This window comes from Cavenderia fasciculata (genome assembly GCF_000203815.1).
Source record: "Cavenderia fasciculata unplaced genomic scaffold Scf_Dfasci-F-a-25c12.r2-5, whole genome shotgun sequence".
Classification (NCBI taxonomy): domain Eukaryota; phylum Evosea; class Eumycetozoa; order Acytosteliales; family Cavenderiaceae; genus Cavenderia; species Cavenderia fasciculata.
Genome location: NW_004457729.1, coordinates 2,939,419 through 2,964,263, shown reverse-complemented (window position 1 = coordinate 2,964,263; position 24,845 = coordinate 2,939,419). Strand labels below are relative to the sequence as shown.

The following is a 24,845-nucleotide window of genomic DNA, read 5'->3' as shown; positions in this document are numbered from 1 at the left end:
ATCTATCTCTATTCTTCCTCTTCTTCCTCTTCTTCTTCTTCTTTTCTATTAATATATATAATACTGTTACTGCTGAACACAATTTAGGTTGGTGAAGAAAATCATGTGGGAGGGAGTTTTTTTTATTTTTTTATTATTTCTTTTTTTGGTTTACCCAATATTGTTGTCATTATCAGACCTTTCTCTCTATCATCATCATACATACTTATCTATCTATCTATCCATCCATTACATATATATACACTATTTATTATTTCTGAATGAATGAATAATCAATCACTCATTGATGAGCTTGAGATCAAGAAATGGATACAACAGGTCAGTGTCAGTCAGCAAAGCAATGCAAAGCAAAGCAAAACAGATAAAGAGAGAGGAGAGAGAAAGAATATGATTATAATCAGTTTGGGTGTATTGATATCAATACATTTATTGTCAATCAAAGAGAGTAGTTTGCTTAATATCTTTTTCAAGTTGATGATACTAACTTTTATCATCATTTTACCATCGTCTGATCAAATAAACAGAAATGCAATAATCTATCGAGTGATTTTTTAGAATTGGACCTGGTAGAATCATTACAGTCTGGTACGATACTTTGCAACCTCATCAACAGCATACGATTGGGAACCATACAGAAAATACATCTACATCCATCACAACTACAAAAGATTGAGAATATCAGAAATTATCAAAGAGCCTGTTGGTTACTAGGTTTACATTCTCGTTATTCATTCCAATCCTCTCAATTACTATATACACCAAAAGAATCAAGAAATTATGTTTGTATCCTCATGAAACATGAAACAAAACCTTTGATCAATCTTATTAATTAATTATTATCTCTTGATTTATTAGTTGATCATCAATTTATCAGAACTTTGTAAACTTTCAAATCACATACCAAAGAATGGAAGCTTTTTATCATCCCCAAATTTTAATTTTGGTTCTGCTCCCAATAATATAATCAAACAACATAGTATTAATAATAATAATAATAACAATAATAATAATAATAATAACCATATGAATATTCAACATAGTCAGATATCATCCAATACTTCAACGCCTTCAAATCCAGCTACACCAACGGTTCCACTTCTTCCAACACCACCAACATTATCCGTGGGTCATGCAAGTAGTCATAGCGTATTAAAATCAAAGTCTGGATTTATTCAAAAAAGAATTTTGGATGATTCTTCGTCTGACGATGATTCATCTTCGTCAGACTCAGATGAAGAAGAGAATAGTCCACCTTTAATGTTTGGTAATTCAATATCATATAAATCTTTTGTAAAAGGTAAGAGGAAGAAGAAAATATCCCAACCAACAAGATCAAGAAATTAAATATATATTAATTTTTGTTATTTTAATTTTTTAGAATTATTACATTTAAAAGATAGAATATCAAAACAAGAAAAAACAATTATGGTTCAAAGAGAAAAGATTGATTTATTACAAAAAGAGGTTGATTCACAAAAGACGTTGAACAAGAAACTAGTGGATACGCCCATGGATGTTTCGCGGTATATCGAGTTTGCAACCGATCAGAATGGTGCCATTCCAGTATCGACACAGGCATTTACCAAGCAGATTCAACAACTTCAACACTTACAACAATCAGTTCATACGTTGACGAGTCAATTGTCGGGTGTCAATGAACAAATATCCGATCAAATCAAACGTAATAGTAGACTTGAGAATGAATTGTTGACGGCTGAATCCGAACTACTTAGTTTGCGTATGAAATATGCTAACCAAATATCGGACCCTCCCAACAAGAATGCCAACTCTTCTCTGTCGATTAGTTCCAAACATCCACTCTCTCGTGCCAATTCCAATCTTCCACCTCTTCGAAAATCAATATCTCACACCAACATATCAACACCCCAATTCTCATTCACGTCACCCATGATGGTGTTACCACCTTCTGGGACTCCTGGATCTATTGGTACCTCTGCAGGTCAAACACTAACATTGCGTATGAGTGGGAGCAATATATTAAATAATAGTGCTCCTGCAATTGGAAATATTGGATATGCATTGAACAATAGTAATAATAGCAGTCGTCGTAACAGTATAAACACTCACAAGGAATTACCAGTCGACAAGGAAATGATGGATTTTGGTAAACAAATTGTCTCTGCTCTCATTAGCTCAAGTAATCATGTAGAAATGACAGATATATATAAAATGAATAATCTTTTTACAAATGATTTGGCTAGAAGACAAGTTTGTATTACTTTGGATGATGAAACAAAAGCAAATGTAAGTGAAAAAAAAAAGATTATTCATTTTATAATAATATCATTAATTAACTTATATTATTCCCCTAAAAGCAAATGAATTTACCAATGAATGAAAACGCATTTGAAGTAACTTTATATCTTTTTAATACTCTATTACAAAATTTATATGAATCTCCAAGGTAAAAAAAATATTTATTCTTATCTATCTATGTTTACTAATATTTTTTTAATTTAGTAAGGATTATTTTAGTTTTAAATTAATAATGGATACATCAAGAGTTTTAAATAGAAAAAAGAGTAATGGATCAAATGAATTTATACAAGAATTTATAAAAGATCATCCTGGTTGGAAGGATATGGTATTTTGGGAGGAAATGTACTGGGATGATATAGTAATGAAGCACGAGCAATTGATTGAATATAGCGACATGGCAGACTTGGATTCAGAACTAGTGTCTACATTGTTAATATCTTATGCTTATAACTTGGCTGGATGGGGAATGGGTAAAAAGGAAGTCGTAGAATTTACCATTAATTTATCAAAGAAATCACTTTTGCAGGGTGTCGACCACGAGAAATTGGTGGAACAGGTCAATTCAATCGCAGAGTTGACATTCAAATCGGATGGATTCAAAGGTGATCATTCGTTTGTCATGAAAAACTTTAAAAATATATCAGAGTGTAATTATTGTCATCAGTACATATGGGGCGTAAGAGGAATCGTAGCTCGTCAAGCCTTTGAATGTGTTGGTTGCAAATTTAAAGCTCATAAAAAATGTTTAAAACAAGCTTCTGATACTTGTTGTAGTAAGTAAAAAAAAAAAATATATATTTAAATAATTTTACAAAACATACTCATATTTATTTTATTTATATTTAGCATCACCAAATGTAGGAGCACCATTTAATGTTAAACATGAAATTCATGTTGGTTTGGCATTACAAGGTATCCCAGAACAATGGAAAACATTACTGATCCAAAGTGGTTTCCAGGATGGAGAAATTGATCAACATCCTGATGATGTATTAGATGTATTGGAATTCCATCATGTATATAATGAAAAAATTAATAGTAATATTAGTAGCAGTATTGGAAACAATCAACAACACCAACATCAACAAAGTTTAACAATTTCACAAAACAATCAACCTTCTTCACATCCATCTCCAATATTGTATAGAGCAAGAGCAATTTCTTCACCATCTCTGGATTCAAATTTAAATTTAGAAGAACCATCATTAACTCTTAGTATGTAAAGGAAAGAAATCATATTATTTGCAATCAATATTAACTATTATTTATTATTTTTACAGAGGATTTAGTATCAAATGAAAATCCAGAAGAATTATATGAAGAAATACTTAAAATTGGAGGAGGATCAACAGGTAATGTGTATGTTGGAGTACATAGACAAACAGGTGAAAAGGTTGCAATCAAAAAGATGAAGGTTGATAATCAAAACATCAAGAATATCGTCAATGAAATTTGTACCATGAGAAATTGTACTCACAAGAATTTAATCAAATATATAAATTCACATTTAGTTTTAAATCAACTATGGGTATGCTAAATATACAAACAACAATATAAATGATTATTTATTAACTTTTCTTTACATCTATATATGTTTAGCTCATTATGGAATATATGCCATATGGATCATTAACAGATTTAATATCAAATAATCATCAAGATATTTATTTTACAGAATCACATATTGCATACATATTCCAACAAGTTTTGCAAGGTATTGATTATATACATAAAGGACATCGTATACATCGTGACATTAAAAGTGACAATATATTAATTGGCAAGGATGGAAGTATCAAGATTGCCGACTTTGGATTTGTAGCCAATCTGACGAGAGCAAGAGCACAAAGAAACAGCGTTGTTGGAACACCCTATTGGATGGCACCAGAACAAATCAAAGGTATCAATTACAATCACAAAGTTGATATTTGGAGTTTGGGTATTTTGGCAAGAGAATTGTCTGAGGGCGAACCTCCCTATGCCCAGTACCCACCAGTTCGTGCTCTCTTTTTGTTGACACTCGAAGGTGTACCCGATTTCAAAGAACCCTCCAAATGGTCACCCGATTTCATTGATTTTGTAAACCTTTGTCTCAGCCTCGACAGCCAGAGAAGACCAGACGCCCATTACCTTTTGCGTCACAACTTCCTCAAAAAAGCATGTCCCAACAAAGACTTTGTTGAAAGAATTGAAGAAATATCATTGATGAAACAAAACCATTTCTCTGATATTCAATTGAAATAAAAGAAGAATCTTCTTTGTTTATCTGTTTTCGAGATGTAAATGAAAATGAAATTAATTTTTTTTAAATCATGGCATGTGATTTACTAATAAATGTATCCATCTTTATTCCTAATCCAGTTCTAAGATATACTTTTTAAAATAACATGTTGTCAGAGGGGGTTTGCTGTTCTCTATCCTGCTTTGATTTTTTTTTTTTTCATTTTTAAGGAGCTAGCTTTTTCTGTATCTTCTTCCTCTTCATCTTCCTCTATTGCTCTCTTCTTTTCTTTTTTTGTTGCACTTTTTGTGGGTATCTTCTTGACTTGGGATCTGACAGTTGGATTTGCAAACACTGGGTTTGAAACCTGACCATCCAACTTGATACGATTCCAAAGACTAGGAAAGAAGTGATGAATGTTTCCAGAGTGATAGATGATAATGTCTTTTCCATATTTTTCCAAAAGAGAATGTGAAATAGCAAAATTGGTAATCATGACGGGAACAACAAGATATTTGGGATAATGTTTTCTGAGATGATGTGTAGTTGATTTAATGTCATCGAGTGTTTTGGCTTCAAAGTACTGATCGGAGTTGGTGAACTTGGAATTGATGGCGATCATTGCATGTGTTTTTGACAAAACCGGTTCCTCGAATTGGTAAATGAGTCTGATATCGAAGCTTGTATTACCTGCTGCCATTATGTGAATACCATCATCAAACGAAACCAGGTTTTCATGTCAGGGTTGCCACCTAAGAGGTATGAGTCTATTTCACTTTTGACCTGAATATTGGGGCTTTGGGGAGATCTAAAGTTTAAAGAGGGGGAAGGGTTAGTTTGGTAAATAATGATAAAGTGAAAAGTAACATACCCATCAATCCACTTGTATTTATCTTTAAAGATATGGTGAATCTTTTTTGGAACCATGTTGAAAGAATTTTGAATACCCGTTGAGGATGGGAAAAGATGTTGAATTGTGAATGGAGTGTCCGTATGCAAGTTGTTACGCAACATGAGAATGATGGCCGTGATTTCTTCAAATGGAGACCCACCGAAATTTGAGCGCATTGGAAATTGGACTAATTTTTCCAAGTGAAAAAGTTTCAGTTTCTTGGCTATGAAATACATTGATGCAGAAGGGATAAAGAGATAGAGAAAGCGGTCTCTATCCTCAAGAATGAGATGGCCTTTAAATGCAAGTTGTTGAACTGTTGTGTCAGGAGTGATATTGGTGTCCCACCCCAATGATTTCTGACAGATACAATATTGGAGTAGAGTGGTAGTGACTTGGTCATCAAATGGGAAGGTAAACCGATCCGAAAGTTTTTGGCCAAGCAAAATAAGAAATTCATAAATGTTGATGTCTGGGTCCATCCAGAGTGACTCCTTCTTTTTAATGAAATTGATTACTGTCATGAGAGATCGGGGAATAATACCGAGATCATTGATAAAAGTGATGAATTGTCGATCTTCCAAGATCGATTCTTTTTTTGATCGAAGAGGAGGTTTCTTGCACATAGACTTGATCATTGAAAGTGAGGAATCGAGTGAGATTGGGAAAATATTGACGCAATTCATTTTCCATTTTGAGAGCATGGTCGGTTCAGTACCGTTTGATGTTGTCCCAGTGAGGAGAGGGATGAGGAATATGTTGTCTTGATTTGCATCAGATTTGCTATCTCCTCTGCATCTATAAGTACCAAGCCCCTCGATCATTATTTTGACAAACGAAGGGTGATTATTCTCTACCACAAAGGCGTTTGCCATTGGGAACTCGTCGAGGTGCAAGAAGATTGCAATGGGTATTTCATTGCTTATACCTAATTTCTTTCGAAGATATCTAAAAGTTGATCCAAACGAGAAGAGCCCATTGGTCTGAGTGAGATGTTTAGAGATGACATCAAAAGATTTGTGCATGATGGCACGAGCAAATAATCTTTTCTCTAGCGCGACAGAGATAGAGTCAGGGTCTCTGGATAGATCCGATTCATCAAGTCGATCCCCACCTCCATTGAAATCGATAAATATGTAGCGAGATGACTTCATGGCCTGAGAGATCTCATTGTCAGAGAAGTTGAAGTTCTTCAAACGTCGATGACACTCCCGACCAAATGTTGTCTTTCCCATTCCAGAACCAGTAATACACGTTATAAAAGGGTGATTCTCTCGTGTTTTGTCCTCGGATTTGAATGCAGAGTACATATCTTCAATAGTATTAGCAACTGAATCAACTGCATCATCTCTGTCCATGAATGGTGACGATTCATCTTGTTCATTGTATTGACTAGATATTCCTAAATCATTCAAATATTTCTCTAGTTGTTCCAAATTTGAGAGAATTGCTAGAATAAGAGAAAAGAAAATAAATGATTAGTAAAACTGTTATGATTATGTGTGATGATTGATGACTTACCTTGTTGTTGAGCTGGAGAAGAAACATAGATACGAGTAAGATTGAAATCAACATCCAACTCTTGATCAAGGAGTGTCGTCAAGGCTTTATCTTTGTACAATAAGATTGAATGACCGCGTGGAATGTCGAGTTGTTCCGACTTTCTAATGGTCAGTATGAGGGTGTCGTAGTTTGTGGGATTACCAAAGGTGAGATGTGTCTTGTATGAGCCAAACTCAACCCAACAAGAATAAGATGTCATTGTTGTGATTTGATAGATAGATAAATGTATATAATATACAAGAACAAATATTTTGTGTAAAGAAATATCATTGATGAAATAAAACCATTTCACTAATAAACATTTGAAATAATAAAGTAATCATCTTGTTTCTTATGTGGTCAAATGAATGATTGTAAAATTATTATAATTAAAAAAAATGATTGTTTTAGTAAATTAATATTGTAATGATCGTCATCTTTACAGTCATTAACTTTGTTTTATCTATCTAAAAGAGATAAATGAAGATCTTTCAATATTTATCATCACTACCAGAGAATGAGATACAAGATTTATATTCAGATGCATTTACATGTCGAGCAGTACTAAGATCATTGCCACCACGAGCCAAGCAATATCTGATGAGATTGTTGGTTGTAGATTCGATATCGATGCAAAGTGTCTATCAATGGACAACTCAATCATCTATACAAGCACATAAAGACGCTATCAGAAAACTACTAGACCTCAAGATTCTGACAAGAGTACCAAACCCAAAGGGTGTCGTTTCACAAGATCAACTATTTCTCAATCAAAGATTCAAAGATAATATAAAAGATTCATTAACGGATTTGTATTTATCAAAGATAAGATAGAGATGACTCTCTTATATTGTACTGAATCAGTCAAACTAACATTTTATATTGATTCATATAACTTAGGGATAGTGTAGTATTAAAGAGTGTAAAAGATAATCAATCTGCACAACAACATATAAAACCAATGACAGTAGAGGAATTGGATAAATATTCAAAAGGACAATGGGAAAAAGTACTTTATTATCTATCAGATGAAGGTAAAGCTCCTCCTGAATTGGTATCTGATCTATTATTATCATCAAATTTAACTAAAAAGTTAGTAGTAATTTGTTAACAATCAAAGAATATTCCCTTTCTAACAAATTCTCCTCTACCTCTTTTTTAGAAATGGAACATCAATAGCAATTACAAGTGAAGGTTTTAAATTCATGTTGAAAGACATTTATACACAAATATGGACATTGATCATTGTTTATTTAAATACATTGGAATCTAGAGGAAGACCAAGAAAAGAGGCATTAATATTTTTATTTAAACTTAGTTTTCTAACATTGGGAAAGTCATATTATCTGGCCGACCTAAATCCAAATCAAAGAGACATGTTGTTTGATTTAAAAGAATTTGGTTTAGTTTATGTTAGATCTGTATGTCACAGTGAAAAGAATAGAATCTATTTGCTGTACAAGTGGGTATTAATATTTTTTTTTTTCTTTAGGAAAAATCAGATGTATTTTATCCAACAAGATTAGCAATTTCATTGGCAACTGGTAGAACGGTATCATTGATGAATGATTTGGCACAAGAAATATCAACGTCACAAAAAGATCAAGGCTATTTAATATTAGAAACAAACTTTAGAATCTATGCATATACACAATCATCGTTACAAATATCATTGATTAGTTTGTTTGTAAAGATGTTGTACAGATTACCAAACTTGGCAGTTGGTATTTTAACAAGAGAGAGTGTTAGATCGGCTCTTTTACATGGTATCACTGCCGATCAGATTGTGGATTTTGTCAAACAAAATGCTCACCCCAACATGGTGATATCTGGTTATCCAGAAGTTGTATTTGAACAGATTAGACTTTGGGAGTCTGAAAGAAATCGTATCACCTATAAGAAGGCCGTACTATTTGACTCTTTCCCAAATGCAGAATCATTTTCAAAGACTGTCACATTTGCAAAAGATCAATACTTTTTAGTATGGTTTGATGAAACAAAGAAAATGTTGGTTGTCAATGATGAAGGTAGTGAACCAATTAGAAATTATATTAAAAAGAATTTTACCTAAAATCAACAAAAGTAGAATATTATAAATATTATAAATAAATTGTTTCAAAAAATAATAATAACTCGGATGTTTATTTGGATTTTATAATAAATCTTTTCTTGTTATAATTCCAACTACAAAATTACTAACATCAACTATTAAAAAATAGAAAATAACATTAATATTAATTATAACTCTTTTAAATATTTTATGTAATTAATTAATTATACATTATACATACTAACAGTTAAATGTCTTAAACCCATAGTTCTAAAAAGTTTATAAGCTTCACTGTATGAAAAAGTATCGTGAATAGTTAGCGCAGAACTATTCATATAAGGTCTAAGATCCACTATTCTTTCGTGGTCTGATTCGTCAAGGTCCAATTCATTTAGTTTGGGTGGCTTTTTTGACGTTTCTTGGATAAATCTATCGTGACCAAAATTAGTGTCCAATAGTAGTTCGCTGCTTGTGCCGCGATAAAAGATTCGTAGTTTGAGGAGTACCAAAATATCGTTTCTTAGGACTAGTCCTCTATAGGGTGCTCTCTTTCTAGCTCCGCCAAACATTAATTCGTATTCGTTGTTGTCGCTTTCGAGTGAACAGGTCACAGGATATGCGTGATGATAGTTGCCTTCAAGTGTCGAGAGCAGAGCACGAACTGTACATAGCTCTGGCACCGTGACGACTTGTCGATTCATAACTTCTGTGATTTTCTTTGTTGCCTTGGAGTGTGGAGGGAGGGATTGAAGGAATGGAATGTGTTTGAGCTCCATCAGATGTTCGTACACTGATTCGTTGAAAAAGTCACCGACCCACTTGGCAATCATAACGGCCAAGATGATGGGCACTAGGTACTGCGTACCCTCTGTCAATTCGACCATAATAACGACGAGTGATATCGTCATGCGACAGTATCCAGCCATCATGGCAGCCGAACCAACCAACGCATAAATAGAAGCGTCAATACCGTTGAAATAGAGACCAACAAGTTGTCCAATAAATCTTCCAAATCCAGCACCAACCATCATCATTGGCACGAAAAGACCGCCGGCCACCCACAAGCCAGACGACATGATCGATAGTGCAAAATAGAATAGGGTAAAGACAACAAGTGCCGGGAGTGTGAATATATTGTTTGTACGAGAGTAGAGTCTTCGCAGAGCTTGGTCGGGATTGGTAAAGAGCAGCGACGCCATCTCACTGTACATGCCAGGTGGACAAAAGAATTGTACCATCTCGGCGTTGGTCTGGTCCTCGCACACCGATGGCTCCACCACAATCTGTGACTGGTATCGACAGTTAAACAGCGACGAACTGTAAAAACAAACAATCGATGTGATGACAATGACGACCATGACCTCGATCAATTTGATCAACGAGTTTGATTTGATAAAGTCGCGTCTCCACTTGTTTAGATGGATGTTAAAGAATACAAATGCTGCGCCCAACAATCCACCAATGATACCGAGTCCGCAAAAACACAGCAGCTCGCTGTAGCGGTAGAGGTAGAGTCTTGAAAATCCAAATGTCAATAGACCAGAGTCGTGAATGTCTGGAGACGACCCAACACCCTGCAGCAAAAAGTTGGTTGTAAAAGTCGCAATCATGCAACAGAAAAAGGTTCGCCATGTCAGCTGTCTACTCCAAAAAGACGATGCCTCTTCAATTGAAAACAATACACCACCGATCGGTGCACCAAAAGCAGCGCTGATACCACTCGCAGCGCCCACCGATATAAAGTCTCTCTTGTCGCGATCATTTTGGTACTGCAAAAAGATCTTGGGATAAAAGTTGATGGTTGACGATCGGAATTGTGATACGGCTGCACCTATTGCACTGCCGATATGAATCATTGGTCCTTCTGGACCGATAAAAAGCCCCGATGAATAGGACATGATCAACGACACAATCTTTCCAAACAATGGTCTAAAGCCCAACGATGATGGTACTTTTACGCCATTCAAATATCCCTTTACCTCTGGTATGCCAGAACTACTTGCCAACGGTCCGACCACAATCACCATCAATACAGCCAACAAACAATAAAATGAATTGATTCCTACAAAGGTTAAAAATGCATATGCTGGTTCATCACTAGTTATAACTAAAAAAATCATTGATCAATTTGCGTGTTAATTATTATCCATAAATTCATCATCGATTTCTTTCACTATTTTATCCAATTCTTTGACTTGTGATGATATATCTATCTAATCCATCTGTTATGATACTTTACAGTTTTGTACCATTGCAAATTTAAAGCCTTGTAGTTTGTCAACTGATAATTTCAATATATATGCTATCAAACCCACAAATACACCTATAAACAGACATATCAGCCATTTACCAAATGTCTTTTGGAGATGACTAAGTCTTGTTGTCTTTTCCAAACTCTCTCTTAGTAATAAATTATCTCTAACTGTAAAGTTTAAACTCTATCATATGATATATTAGTATTTGAGTTGAAAGTAGATGTTAAATCAATTGATTCATTGTTGCTACCTACTTGAACGTTTTTCATCATGCCTATATCGTACGGCGTGAGATGATGTGCCCGTCTTCTATGTGTTACTGGAGCACCAGACCTCCAATGTCCAATCATCTCATCTTCATTTGTAGTATATATATCTGATACTAAAGGTTGTGAGAATCTTCCTCCCATTTCTAATCTAATCTAATCTTGTCTCTCTCTCTCTCTCTCTCTCTCTATATCTATCTATCTATCTATCTCACTCTATATACACCTCTATCTATATTATTATTAATATCTATCTGTAAATATGAGAATGTGTAAACCAAAACAACGATATCCCTTTTTTGGGTTGCAAATTGAATAAAAAAGGTAAATAAAAATACTCCTTGAATGTTTCCATTCCATTGATCGCCGGTATAAATAATGATTGTTTCTAGTACTTTAATACCATGGAAGAATATCCCTCCCTTTTTTTTATTTTATTTGTGTTGTGTATAATTATCGCTAATTTGAACAACTGTTTCTTTCCTTCATTTGGTCCTCCTCTTGATCGAGTTCCAACCTTGTTGGAATTAAAATGATTATGATTGTTGATTATAATCTTTGTCGCGTTTGTTTGTTTGGTTGTTTGTTTAATTTGGTCCAAATTGATGATCCTTTGTTGTCATCATATGATGATCGTTGTGTTGTATTTGTTCCATTTTTGTGTTTTCTTTTCTTTTTTTAATATATACAATTATTATTATTATTTTTAATCTATAACGTCGTTATGTTGATCCATTAATTAAACTTTCTTAAATTAGAAAGTTCATCTAAAATAGCTTGAATGGTATCATCATCGAATCTCTTGAGTGATACGATCAAACTCTTTGCTTCGTCTGAGTTTTCTGGACAGAGATTAGCCAAACTGGCAATCTCAAATTCGTGTAAGTTCTGTTTCGACAATGCAGCACGTACTTGTTTGATCGATGTCTTGTTCTTGTATCTACTGAATCTTTCAGCGTATGCTAATGTCTTGTGAAATGTTCTAACAATCAATGATTTATAAATGTAAGTTTTAATGCATCTCATCACCATCCTACTACTGAGTGATAATTACTGTGGAAACTCTGTTTGATTCTCGCTTTCAAACTCTTTACGACATTCTAAAAAGATAGCTACTTCAGAGTTTAACAAGAACTTTGCTTGTTGGAGATCTTTTGGGAATTGCAATGTAACCAAATCCTCCTCTTCTTGAATGCCTGCACGTTTAATTAAAGGATCTGACATATTCTTCTAATTGTATTGTTTCTGTATGATGATATGATTGATCTAACTTATAAATATATATAGCTTGCAATAAAGAAGAAGGATAGGATGATACAAAGAATGTCCTCCTCACCCTAAAAGAGTATTTTTTAATTTTTTTCTTTTTTTTTTTTGAAGTTGTCACTCGAATTTCTGTCAATCAACCTCTTCTTTATTCATTCTTTTTTTGTATCTATTGTAGATATATACATATATACGTCAAACTAACTCATTCATCAGAAAAGAGAGAGAGAGAGAGAGAGAAGATGTCAGCTAATTACTTACCACCCAATTTATTGTTGATGTTTCAACCTCGACATCCAATAGCCTACCTTAAACCAACTGAAAAGAAGAAGTTGCCAGAATACACTGGTATCTCTGCTTTCAAGAATACCTTTTTGACTGAAGCTGATCCAAATCCAAATCCAGACAAGATGGTATTGAGAGAAGAGATTAAAAGAGAATCAAGAACTAAAAAGGAGGAAGCAATCGCACAAAAGAATCAAGAACTCTTACAACAATGTACAAATCGATCAATCATCATAATAATAATCATCATTGGAGTTTAATATCTTACTAATAATGTACATTTACTTACTTTATATGAATAGGGGAACCACATACAGAAACTAGAGCAACAGGCGATCCATACAAGACATTATTTGTAGCTCGTATCGATTATAATACACCTGAAACAAAGTTAAAAGAGGAGTTTTCTCAATTTGGACCAATCAAAAAGATTAGATTAGTACACGATGCTGTCTCTGGTAAACCAAAAGGTTATGCCTTTATTGAATTTGAAAAAGAACGTGATATGAAAGGTAAATGCGACGGATATGTAAATAGATTGATTGGAAGACAATATCTAACTCTTACCTTTTTTTTTTTGTTTAGCTGCACATAAATATGCCGATGGTCTCAAGATTGATGAAAAGAGAGTGTTGGTAGACTTTGAAAGAGGAAGAGTGATGAAAAATTGGAAGCCAAGAAGATTTGGTGGAGGCTTGGGTGGGACCCGTTTGGGTGCGCCAGAGGTCAACCAAACATTCAGTGGCAGAGAATTGAATGAAGAAAGAGAAGCAGAGATTAAACGTGAGTTACAAGAAAAGTTGTACCAACAACAACAACAACAGCAACAACAGCAACAACAACAACAACAACAGCAACGTAATGGAAACGGCAACAATAATAACAATAATAGAGACAAAAAGCCATATGACCGACCACAAGGTGACCGATCATTCAATGATAGAGATGGTGGTGGTGATAGAAGAGAGAGAAACAATGGCGACCGTGGTGACAGAGACGGTGGCGACAGAAGAGACAGAAATGAAAGAGGTGGCGACCGTGACAGAAGAGACAGAGATGGTGGCAGCGGTGGCGAAAGAAGAGACAGAGGTGAGAGAAGTGATAGAGGTGGCGGTGACAGAGACTATCGTAGTAGTCGAAGTGACAGAAGCACTGGTGATAGAGAAAGAGACAGAGGAAGTGACCGCGACAGAGAAAGAGATAGAGGTAGCGACAGAGGAGACAGAGAAAGAGACAGAGGAAGCGAAAGATCCAGTGGCAGCGACCGTGACAGAGAAAGACACAGAAGTGGTGGCAGTGACCGTGAAAGAGACTACAACAACAATAATGGCAGCTCCAATGACAGACATCGAGAAAGAGAAAGAGACCATCACGGTGGTGAAGATAGAAATGGAACCAGAGAAAGAGAAAGAGATTTCTAAAAAGGAGAAACAACCAATACAAACAATAATAATAATAATAGCAACAACAATAATAATAATAAGAATAATCATGTATCATCAATATGTAAGATGTTGATTCATCTATAGACTAAAAATAACCAAACAAATGGTAGGTAAATATAAATAGATCATTGGTAAAGTATAATTATTTTTTTTATTAATGGTAAATCCTTAAGGACTTTTGTTGTTGTCGCAAGTACAACACCCAGATGGTAGGTGATCATCACATTCCATTTAACTTTTACATACACACTTTTAGATATTTCCAAAACCCCAAAAGTAAGCTTTACAATGACTTTCGCCCAAGGTCATTATCCAAATAAACATCATTTCCTCCCTCCACCACTAAACTACAATAATAAAAAAGGTAAGATTTGGTTGTAAGTATACCAAATTTTATCCACTCTGTATACAACTCTACAAATAAATAACAAAAAGGTAAGATGATTGATAGAATAGATGGACATTCCAGTAAGTAGGGGTGCTACTATGTGCTATCAAAGATACATCATCATCATTGTCATAGGTAGTCTGTCTTTTATAAATGTAAATATGTGAGTAATATTTTAGTTTCTTTTTTTTTTTTTTTTTTTAGCTTCTTATGCGGTAAGGATATCCATTACGTAAGTCCATGTACATTCTGGGTCTAATTTATTCTTTTTTTCCCACTGGTGATTAACCTTTTTATTTTTAGATGGAATATTTTGATTGTTTAAAGATACAACAAAAGTAAATTCAAAATCAATGTCAAAACTTTCCTTTTCAGGATCAATCTTTTATTGAGGTATGTTTTATAAATTAAAAACTTTATAAATGAATAAATGATACGTAAAGTGTCATTTAAATTTCCATCAAATCTTCGGAATCCTCTGGTAGTTGGTTGTCAATATTTAAAACAACTGGAGAACTATTACTCTGGTCTATTGATTTTGTATCTTGTTTTTTGGATACAACAATACCAACCTTCTTATTTTCAATTCCAAAATGTTTATAAAGTAAATCTAATGTCTCTAAATTAATTTCTTGATCCCTTTAAAAATCATTGTTAATACATATATAATTTAATATAAATGATTTCTACACATACCATTCAGTTTTTGATAATAAGTCGGTTGCTAGTTTGTTTGATCCGAATCTATAGATCATTTCTTGAGAAGCAAATTTTCTTACTCTTGGGAACTTGTTGGATAATAGACCTAGTAATAATCCAATTGATTCTGTTTTGATCTTGCTATTAAAAATATCTTTTGTAAAGTATGAAATTCTTTAAATGTAACAAACATCAATAGGTTAGTGATGATAGCAAAATGAAAAAAAGTTTAGAAACACTTACAAAGGTACAACTGAAAATAATAAAATGATATCATTACAATCTATGATTGATTCCTTTACTTTAAAGAATATTTTTTCGTTTGTTTCATTACTAAAATAATAGATAGAATTGTTAATGTTCATGTATTTCTTTTGTCTTTGTGTATTTTAACATACTTTTGAATTTGATCAAATAATTGTGAATTAAATAAAAAGGATACTGATTTAAAATTTGGTATTTTGGTTCTATCTATAGAGTTGCCCAAAAGTTCAAATGAAGTACCAAGTAAAAGGTTTCGATCGATTTCTTGAATGTTGGTGATGACGTCTTCAGCAAGTGATCTCGATGACCCACCAATCGATGAAAATAAACCAAGTAACAAGGGATATCGGTAAGATCCATAATTTAATACTTTACAAAGTCGAGGGAATGCCATGTCACTTCGAGACCAATTCATTATTGTTGGTTTTGGTGGTATGGCATTGAAAATGTCCTTCAGTTCTGAGGCATTGTCGATATATGATTCTAATTGTTGATTGTTTACGAGTTGGACAATCAACAAACAACAGGTCTCTCGGATCTTGTCTAGTTTTTCTCCAGCCAATTGCAACAACTTGCAAAAGTATTGAGAAAAGGAAGATTTTGTAATATTTGGTGATTGGCCACCACCATTCTTGAGGTCCAATAAAACCAAATCATTCAAAATTTGGCATGATAATTCTCTTGACCAACTTCCAATATCTCCACGTCTGTCAACACAATAATCTTCTGTTGCATCCATCAAAGATCTAAAGATTTTATCAAACAGTTGTAAAGTCATACGACTACGATCATAATAAATTGTGAATAATCTTTTTAAGGAATTTAAACTATTTACTCTTGTTTCAATATCTTTTAATTTCTATATATTAATCAAAAGTATTATTTTGAATTAGTTTCAATGATGGTTTTTGATTAATTGTCTATTTTGTTTTTTTTTTTAATACATACTTCATCGTATAAAGGATAGATAACAATATCTAAAATTTCATGATCGAGATAATATTGTTCTGGAAGATTACCAATGAATAAAGATGCTCCTCTTCTAGTTGATCTATTTAAATCATTCTTTAATAAATCACAATATTTCTTGACCAACAATCCCAATTGTTGTTCTTTTTCAAGAGTGGACATATAGTTTGTTAAAAATATACGAGTTGAAATGGCAGCTTCTTTTTGGATTTCCTCCAATGGATGTTGAATATTTTCTTCCAAAAAAGTCAATACTGTCAAATAAGAGTTGGACGATGAAGAGGGTGTTGCTGATAATGGTTGTGGTACAGTACTGGACCCTGTCTTTTTTGATTTTAAAAGTAGAATCTTTTCTTTTAAAGATAAACTTGCAGTACTTGATTGAGATGTAGAACTATTATGTGTTTCCAATTCAAGATTTAATATACAAATAACATATATTAATTTACATAGAGACAATCTTATATACATTCCTCCTTTTCCTTTAAATATTTTCTCATATTTTCTATCTGATAATATCATTAATATATCCTATAAAAAATGAAATGAAATGAAATACATTATTAGTATCTACAAATACTAATATGTCTATTTAATGTTTTTGTTACATACACTTTTTAAATTATTATTATTTAATAATTTTGAAACACCAAATAAGATTTGTGAAAGTGATAAAATGTAACCATGTTTAATATTCAATTCATCGGATTTGGTTTGTTGAATAATAAATGGTAAATGTGAAATACAGAAGCTTGGGTTGATGGTGGTGAGCTCTTTGAGTGCCTTTGAAGTCAATTGTCTGATTTCAATGTCCCAGTGACCAATCTTACTCGTCACAAGGTGATTAACAATTGCTTCATAATAGGGTGCAAATTTAGCAATGATGGGTGCAATTTCGAGATAGGAATGCTTTCTATTGCCAACTGCTTGGTAGTCGACAATCTGTACAATATCTATTCCGTGAGGTATTGTCATACCACCCAATCTTCCAACCAATTCTTGGAATGCTGCCGATGCCGACTTTCTACAATTAATTTCTCTGTCAAACATTGATACGACCAATAGATTGGATGCCAACTGCGAAGAAAAAGGTTCCAAAACACTTGGTTGATAGGTTCTAGCCAAAGCCCAAGCAACATAGCAAGCAGCATCGCGCACGTACGAGCCAACACTATATGACCCTTTTAAAACGTCCAAAAAAAGTGCCTTGTTGACCTTTTCCACCAAATTACCTATATTGTCGGGTAAAATCAAACCTCTTCTACAAAGTTCTGCCAATGCCAAGCATCCACCATGCCAAGCAAACGGATCTGGCTCTCCTTCAAAACAGGTGAAAATAAATCCAATTACTTGCTCGCCCATCTCTTGATCCAAAAGTCCGATGATTCTGCCCATAGCCTTGGCACTTGTCCAACGCACTGTTGTATCCTTGTTTCCAAGTCCATCAGACATTAAAATCTCGATGATTTCCTCGATTTTAGCAGAAGACTCTGGTGGTAGTTGATGCTCACCCTCTTGTTGATCAGAAGACAGACTGTGTTGATTGTTTTGTAAAAGACGTTTGATAACGCGTTGGTATCTCCAAGATGCATTATTGGTTTGGGGTAGAATAAACAGAGCCATTCGTTGGAGTAGTTTGGTGTATAATTTTTGGTTGACTCTTTCGATCGATGAGTCTTTGATGGATTGAATAATCTGTTGGTAGAGGTGATCATCGAGTTGTAGTAATTTTCGATCAGCTCTCTTGAACAAAAGAGACAGTGTTGTAGATATACCAATATTATACAGGTTTTGTTCGCTTGTTGCTACTTGTGATCTAATACCATCGATTGTCGACGTACACCATTGCAAGTATTGAACTAACTGATTATTCATATCTGGTCTTGTCAAGAGTTTTGATAGCAACTCGGCCACTGAATCTCTAATCTTTGATGAGTGACCCAATGCCATCTTGCACAGTCGAATGATTCTATTTGACAAACTGTCTTGATCATCCTCTGGATTCTTCCCATCGACCGATGAAAATTTAAATGGTATAATGATCAACAATGATAACCACAATGATATAATATAAATCTCTTCCCACTGGATTCTATATGTTGTTTTTGATGATTCATCATCGACAATGGTTTCTTTTTCTTGTGAATAAAAATCTTTTAATCTATTCTCCAAGAGCAATGTCACTGGTAATAAATCTTGTACTTGATGAGGAAATAGTTTGACAATCGTCTTTGCGCCGCGCACCTTGGTGCAGGTATACAATATCTTGTAACATAATCCAATCCAATGATCATCAACTTTTTGAGTTGTAGACAGTTTTTTTTTGTTGAATGAATCGTGAACATGATTGAGCAATGGTGTAATGATCATTGAAACAATATCACCGAGATACTTGTCTAATAGATTTGATTGTTCTTGGTATTGTTCCAACTTTATACAAAAAAACAATATTAGACAACATTTATAAACGCAAAGAGATTAAATCAACTTACAATAAAGGTTATTCTTGTGGCCATAAATTCGATATTATCATCTTTTGTAGTAGCAGATTGATAAGTTGAAACTCTTTGAACAAGTGCCATGAGTTCTTGAGCTTCAAAAACAAAAGCTCTGTGCTGACATTGTTCTGTATCAGCAAGTTCTGTCAATGATTCATAACCAGCGATCGGTATTTGATTGCTATAGTTGATTGCTGTACTGCGGTTCTCTTCACTTCCTTCATAAAACCCTCTTTGATCTGTCATTGTTAAATTAAATGATTAAACAATACAAAAATGGTGATCTAATAAAACTTCATTAATTTTGAAAAACATCTGATCAAAAAATTGCTAAATTTAGGAACAAGTTTTTTTTTTCAAAAGTCAAAGGAAAAAAAATGAAATTCCATCCATTTTTCAGTGGAAAGGTTTTAGAGCTAAGTCCATTTTTTCTCATGACCTTGAAGAGATAAAAATAAGAACTTCCAACCATATTATTATTTTTTTGGGTTTGTTTAAGGCCAAATTTTTGATGGCTTTTTCGAGGTTTATTTCCATACTCATCTTCTACAATGAATAGGTTACATAAATAATTTTTAATCTTGATAAACAACTTGTTTCTTCTAATCTTCTTTTTTGATGCGTTCTAGAACTTCTATTTTTTTCTCATTTGACTTTTGTGAGTGGGGGGTATTTGATTTTTTGGGGGATATCTACAATAAATAACTGGTAACGTTACAAATAAAAATGGTAAGTTTATGAATTTATCGAGGTTATTATCATTTTTATTTTATAAACTCAAGAAAATCTCAGGTACTTACTCTTTTTTTGTTTGGAAAATAATTAAATTAGAATTTCAGACTTTATTAAAATGACAAAAGATTGTGTTAGTTTTAATCTCTGCGTTATTCATGAAAACAAAGTACTTACACTTTTTTTAGATAAATCTGACTTGGAAACCTCCGAATCACTCAACTCACGAAAATTTATACAATGTACTTACAATTTTTGGAAACACTCTTAAGAGGCCAATAAACTACTAACCTTTTGATCTGAAGTGGTTAAGCAGTAAAAGGATTTGCTTTTCGAACCAACTTCACCATCTTTATGGGGTTATAAGCCGAATATTCGTTACCGGTGACGGATTTTTGATCAATCTCCATATCTACTTCCTGATTAGAATTCTCCTCATTTTCCGAGGGAGAACCACCAAAGTTTGAAGTCGCAGAACTTGGAGGTTGGCTGAAAAGTGAGACTTTTCTAACAAGCGATGAACTTCCTATTATTTTGGCTGGTTGTTCTGGTTGTTGAGGAGGAAGTTGTTGAGGAGGAGGTTGTTGGGGAGGAAGTTGTTGAGGAGGATGTTGTTGGGGTTGCGGTGACTCGCGTTGAGGTGGATGTTGTTGTTGAGGATAAGAAAAACCAGTGGGTTGAGTAACTTGAGTATGATTATACGCATACTGATATCCTGGTTGGAAATAGTTTGGATAATAGTAATATGGGGCAGCCTGGGCACCAGAAGGCTGGGAAAGAGGGATTTGTTGTTGGGGAGGGGGTTGTTGAGGTGGGATTTGTGAAAAAAATTGTTGGGGCTGGGGGATTGGTTGTTGTGGTTGAGGATGTGGTATTTGTTGTTGTGGATGAGGAATTTGTTGTGTTTGATGTGATTGTGGTGGTTGAGGATGAGGGATTGGTTGTTGTGTTTGATGTGGTTGTTGTGGTTGCGGATGAGGGATTGGTTGTTGTGTTTGATGAGATTGTTGTGGATGAGGATGAGGGATTTGTTGTTGTGGTTGCGGATGAGGGACTGGTTGTTGAGGATGGGGGTTTTGTTGTGTTGGATGTGATTGTTGCTGAGAAATAGAAGAAGACGAGGACAAGTTGGATGGAACTTGGGTCGGAGGAACATTTGCAGAACTAGCAACAGTAGAGGCTGTGGGATGCGGAGAAGTATGATTAGGGGAATTAGATGAGGATGAGAAGGAGGCAGACGAAGACGACGAAGATGGAACATGAGTCGAATGATGGTTCGGAGGAGAGGACGAAGAAGGAGAAGAAGAAGAGGATGAAGAAGATGAAGACGAACCATTGGGCGCCGCCGACGCACTTGAGGAAGATACCTGGGGTTTGAAAGCTGAAGAAAGCTTTGCCACACGAGAATCGTTGCTAGAGATTCTTGGATCTAGCATTGGGATTCTGAAAGGCTCAATCTTTGGCATAACTGGCACAGCCGCCGAAGGACCCTGCGAAGAGGGCGAAGGTACAGAAGAAGAAGATGTTGACGAAGGAGTTTGGTTGAATGGAGAAGGTATTGGTACAAATGATGTTGAACTGGTTTGTGATGATGATGATGATGTTGTAGTCGGAGTTGGTACCGATGTTGATGATGAAGGTGTTGGTGAAGGTGTTGAACTTTTTACAGGTTGAAATGATTGTGTAATTGGTGTAAATTGTATTTTAATTCTAAAAAAAAAAAAAAAAAAAAAAAAAAAAAAAAAAAGTGTGGAAAAAAAAAATGGTTCGTGAGTCTAACTCTGTGAGCTAGTGAAGAAATTATATACATACTCTGGAAATGTTATTTTAGTCGTCAAACTCAGATAATCGATGACATAGGTTTTTATTAAGCCCATTAACCGGCTTGGTGTGAATTTTGAAGGTAAGATTTCTAGGTTTTGGTTCCTAATTAATATAAAAAAAAAAAAAAAAAGTTAAATATAAATTGTGCATGTTTATGTGAACCTTTTCCTGAAGGTATGTATTATCGAAACTCAATAGGGGTAAAAATCTCACAACAATAAAATTCAGTGGTGGGTGATGTTTTTTTTCTTACGTACATTTGCTGAAAAAAACTTTTAAACAGAGGCTGACCAAACATTGAGGACATGAGCAACTTTTGACAAATGTCGCCAGGACTTTGGTTTTTCGATTGTTTATAGTTGTACCATACAATATAAAAATGAAAGTATATGACCTGCGTACATTCGTCTTCAGACATGATAAAACTTTTGAGATAACCCTCCAAGTCTGTAAAATTGCTATTTTTAATCAATTCCTCAACATAGTTCAAATCAAAGTATATTTTAGTTTCTTTCTGAAGTCTGAATGTAAAGTTAAGTAAAAAGAGAGAAAAAGAGAAAATGTTCGTTTTAGTAAAAAATAATGAGTAAACCCGTTCTCCTTGCGAAGCGTAGCTTTGTTTAACTCTAAATAAAAGGTTCTATTGTTTTCGCTGTGTTTGATCTATTGCTAGTGTACGTACTCTATTAATGATGAGGTAAAGTTATTGTCTTTTAAAAAAGACATCACGGAGAATATCTCCTCTGTTGTGCTACTCATATTTCTCTATATACAGTCAAGAACACTAACTAACTAAACTATCTCTATCTTTTTATCGCTTTCCCTTGTTATCTCATCGCATGAAAGATTATCAAATGGTTTTTGAATAATCTACCATTCCCTGTCTTTTGTAATGAGCTCATTGAATTTTGTTTTTTTTTTTTTTTCTTCTTTCGCAAACCCCCACACATAAATAGATGTTTCACCCATTCAAGAGTTTGATTATATTTACATAACGTAGAGATTTATTTTTATTTAGTTTATTATAATACAGCCAATAAAAGATAGAAACCATTGAAAATAATGATCATTTCCATCAAATAGATTGGAATCAGAATGGTGGAGATGGACGTAGTTTTGATAATATCGAGACCGCCGAGATAGACGAGCACCAAGTGAATCGAGACGAGGAAGGGGATGTAGAGATACCCGTGTAGCTTGTCGAGGAAAACCAACGTTACAAGCGAGCTGAGCGTCACAAAAATATAATAAAAAAATGGGATGAACCGGAGTGTCCAGTCAATATGGCACAAACCTTCGAGATGGATGACCTGCAACACTGTAAATACTGCCAAACTGACAATAAAGTTGGGTAGGTGGATTTCAATCATCTTTTTCCATTCGCTAAACGAGTGCATATCTTTACTCGTTTCTTTCTTTCTCTTGTCACGTCGCATCAAGTTGACCAATGCCAACAACACCCACAACGGTATCATAGCACCCCACCACGACAAGTTTCCATGTTCATTCTTCCAATATGATTCCAATTTGATTGCTAATGTAATCGAAAAGACGACAAGGTTGGCACAAAACAATACGCCCCATACAAAGTAGTTGAATTCATCTTCATGTTTTATAGCTAATATAAACCATGTAATAATTGCCATTGCACACCAAAATGGTGAAAATATTTTAATCCTATTAAGAAGAAGAAAGAAGAAAGAAGAGAAGAAAGAAGTATCAAGTGATACATATGTGTTAACTAAACTGATCAACTAACTAGATGATATATCTGTCTTTCGATAGTTACCATGAGAAATCATATAAACCACCAGATATTTTAATACTCATTAAAACGAGGAAGGCTATTAACAGACAATGAATGGGCAACCACATCAAACAATGTAGACAATGAAAATGACGTCTGATTTTACCTCTCATTTTTTGATGATATATTTATCTCTTGTTATACTACTACTACTCTACCACTACTATTCTACTACTACTACTGTACATATGATTGAAAGTTATATATTTATATATTTATGTGTTCTACCGTCGTATCCTTCATTTAAGATGAATCGATCAAGACTGTTATCAACATAGGGTTGAAAAAATTTGTGTTTTTTTAAATTTTTTCCCATGTTGGTTGGAAGTAATTTCGATGAATGACAAATAGTAAGTAGTAGTATATTTGGACTTGGGAAACAAGTACTTGAAAATACCAACACCGAGCAACATCGATTACTTTAAAGGTAAGATAATAATTGTCACATCATTTTATTTAACTTGAAAATTGAGTCATCCGGCCTTGGTTTTATATACTGTATAAAATTGAATCCAATGACCCAACCGATGATAAATTTTCAATTACCGACTTTGCGATTTGTTCATCATCTTTGTCAATTTGAGAACACACGACAACTTGTTTGTTTAACCTTTTTTTTTATTTATTTATATATATATATATATGCTGTGTAGATAGATAGTAGATAATCTTTATCTTAAAGAGTAATGAGTAGACTATTTAGTTCAGTAGATGCGATAGAGCTCGTTAATAGATTACAACCTGACCAACACTTGGTGTGGGGATGGAATAGCGAGGGACAGCTTGGCAAGATAACACATGGTGACGGACAGACTGTCGAGTCGCCGTCGCCGATTGGAGGCGTCAAGACGTTCAACACGGCGAATGTGGCGATTGGACTGTCACACACTCTGATGCTGTCGGCGGCAGGAAAGGTGTATGCCTGCGGAAAGGGTCGATATGGGAGACTGGGCATCAGCACCGAGCATTCAGTGTCGGTGCCGCGATCAATTGACAGCGGCGGCATGCGTGTGGTGAGGATCGCCGCCGGATCGTTTCACAGCGCATTCGTCACTGAGAAATGGTCGTTGTTTACGTTTGGAAGAGGTGATAGTGGACAGCTGGGACTGGGCGACCTCGAACATCGCATGGTGCCATCACTCGTCACTGCCAAAGAGATCGA

At 34.4% G+C, this 24,845-nt stretch overlaps 10 protein-coding genes across 10 annotated transcripts; 4 read left to right on the top strand and 6 right to left on the bottom strand.

Annotated features, from left to right (window-relative positions):
• Window positions 1–264: 264 nt before the first annotated feature.
• On the top strand, window positions 265–4,524 carry pakD (p21-activated protein kinase; the record flags this gene model as incomplete). Its single annotated transcript, XM_004359433.1, has 9 exons — window positions 265–445; window positions 556–779; window positions 856–1,297; window positions 1,379–2,265; window positions 2,337–2,425; window positions 2,482–3,053; window positions 3,127–3,495; window positions 3,561–3,808; window positions 3,880–4,524. The coding sequence occupies 9 exons, from the start codon at window positions 265–267 to the stop codon at window positions 4,522–4,524; spliced, it is 3,657 nt and encodes a 1,218-aa protein (XP_004359490.1).
• Window positions 4,525–4,585: 61 nt separating this feature from the next.
• Window positions 4,586–5,201, bottom strand: DFA_01525 (uncharacterized protein; the record flags this gene model as incomplete). The annotated part of the gene is made up of 2 exons (XM_004359432.1): window positions 4,586–4,643; window positions 4,855–5,201. 2 exons carry the CDS (start codon window positions 5,199–5,201, stop codon window positions 4,586–4,588), a joined length of 405 nt encoding a protein of 134 aa, XP_004359489.1.
• A 67-nt stretch (window positions 5,202–5,268) lies between these two features.
• Window positions 5,269–7,155, bottom strand: DFA_01524 (uncharacterized protein; the record flags this gene model as incomplete). Its single annotated transcript, XM_004359431.1, has 4 exons — window positions 5,269–5,309; window positions 5,373–5,580; window positions 5,912–6,843; window positions 6,915–7,155. 4 exons carry the CDS (start codon window positions 7,153–7,155, stop codon window positions 5,269–5,271), a joined length of 1,422 nt encoding a protein of 473 aa, XP_004359488.1.
• Window positions 7,156–7,415: 260 nt separating this feature from the next.
• gtf2h4 (general transcription factor IIH) lies at window positions 7,416–9,006 on the top strand (the record flags this gene model as incomplete). Its single annotated transcript, XM_004359430.1, has 4 exons — window positions 7,416–7,747; window positions 7,836–8,027; window positions 8,098–8,356; window positions 8,428–9,006. The coding sequence occupies 4 exons, from the start codon at window positions 7,416–7,418 to the stop codon at window positions 9,004–9,006; spliced, it is 1,362 nt and encodes a 453-aa protein (XP_004359487.1).
• An 81-nt stretch (window positions 9,007–9,087) lies between these two features.
• clcC (chloride channel protein) lies at window positions 9,088–11,650 on the bottom strand (the record flags this gene model as incomplete). The annotated part of the gene is made up of 4 exons (XM_004359429.1): window positions 9,088–9,140; window positions 9,227–11,092; window positions 11,225–11,423; window positions 11,495–11,650. 4 exons carry the CDS (start codon window positions 11,648–11,650, stop codon window positions 9,088–9,090), a joined length of 2,274 nt encoding a protein of 757 aa, XP_004359486.1.
• Window positions 11,651–12,241: 591 nt separating this feature from the next.
• rpb4 (DNA-directed RNA polymerase II subunit 4) lies at window positions 12,242–12,730 on the bottom strand (the record flags this gene model as incomplete). The annotated part of the gene is made up of 2 exons (XM_004359428.1): window positions 12,242–12,488; window positions 12,561–12,730. The coding sequence occupies 2 exons, from the start codon at window positions 12,728–12,730 to the stop codon at window positions 12,242–12,244; spliced, it is 417 nt and encodes a 138-aa protein (XP_004359485.1).
• A 284-nt stretch (window positions 12,731–13,014) lies between these two features.
• On the top strand, window positions 13,015–14,478 carry snrp70 (U1 small nuclear ribonucleoprotein 70 kDa protein; the record flags this gene model as incomplete). Its single annotated transcript, XM_004359427.1, has 3 exons — window positions 13,015–13,270; window positions 13,360–13,569; window positions 13,643–14,478. 3 exons carry the CDS (start codon window positions 13,015–13,017, stop codon window positions 14,476–14,478), a joined length of 1,302 nt encoding a protein of 433 aa, XP_004359484.1.
• A 312-nt stretch (window positions 14,479–14,790) lies between these two features.
• On the top strand, window positions 14,791–15,232 carry DFA_01519 (uncharacterized protein; the record flags this gene model as incomplete). The annotated part of the gene is made up of 3 exons (XM_004359426.1): window positions 14,791–14,879; window positions 15,095–15,122; window positions 15,194–15,232. The coding sequence occupies 3 exons, from the start codon at window positions 14,791–14,793 to the stop codon at window positions 15,230–15,232; spliced, it is 156 nt and encodes a 51-aa protein (XP_004359483.1).
• A 107-nt stretch (window positions 15,233–15,339) lies between these two features.
• On the bottom strand, window positions 15,340–19,566 carry tbcD (tubulin folding cofactor D; the record flags this gene model as incomplete). Its single annotated transcript, XM_004359425.1, has 7 exons — window positions 15,340–15,529; window positions 15,587–15,763; window positions 15,833–15,922; window positions 15,988–16,712; window positions 16,802–17,353; window positions 17,435–19,252; window positions 19,315–19,566. 7 exons carry the CDS (start codon window positions 19,564–19,566, stop codon window positions 15,340–15,342), a joined length of 3,804 nt encoding a protein of 1,267 aa, XP_004359482.1.
• Window positions 19,567–20,360: 794 nt separating this feature from the next.
• On the bottom strand, window positions 20,361–23,796 carry DFA_01517 (uncharacterized protein; the record flags this gene model as incomplete). The annotated part of the gene is made up of 6 exons (XM_004359424.1): window positions 20,361–21,762; window positions 21,865–21,978; window positions 22,173–22,397; window positions 22,559–22,641; window positions 23,463–23,553; window positions 23,666–23,796. 6 exons carry the CDS (start codon window positions 23,794–23,796, stop codon window positions 20,361–20,363), a joined length of 2,046 nt encoding a protein of 681 aa, XP_004359481.1.
• Between the last annotated feature and the right edge of the window lie 1,049 nt (window positions 23,797–24,845).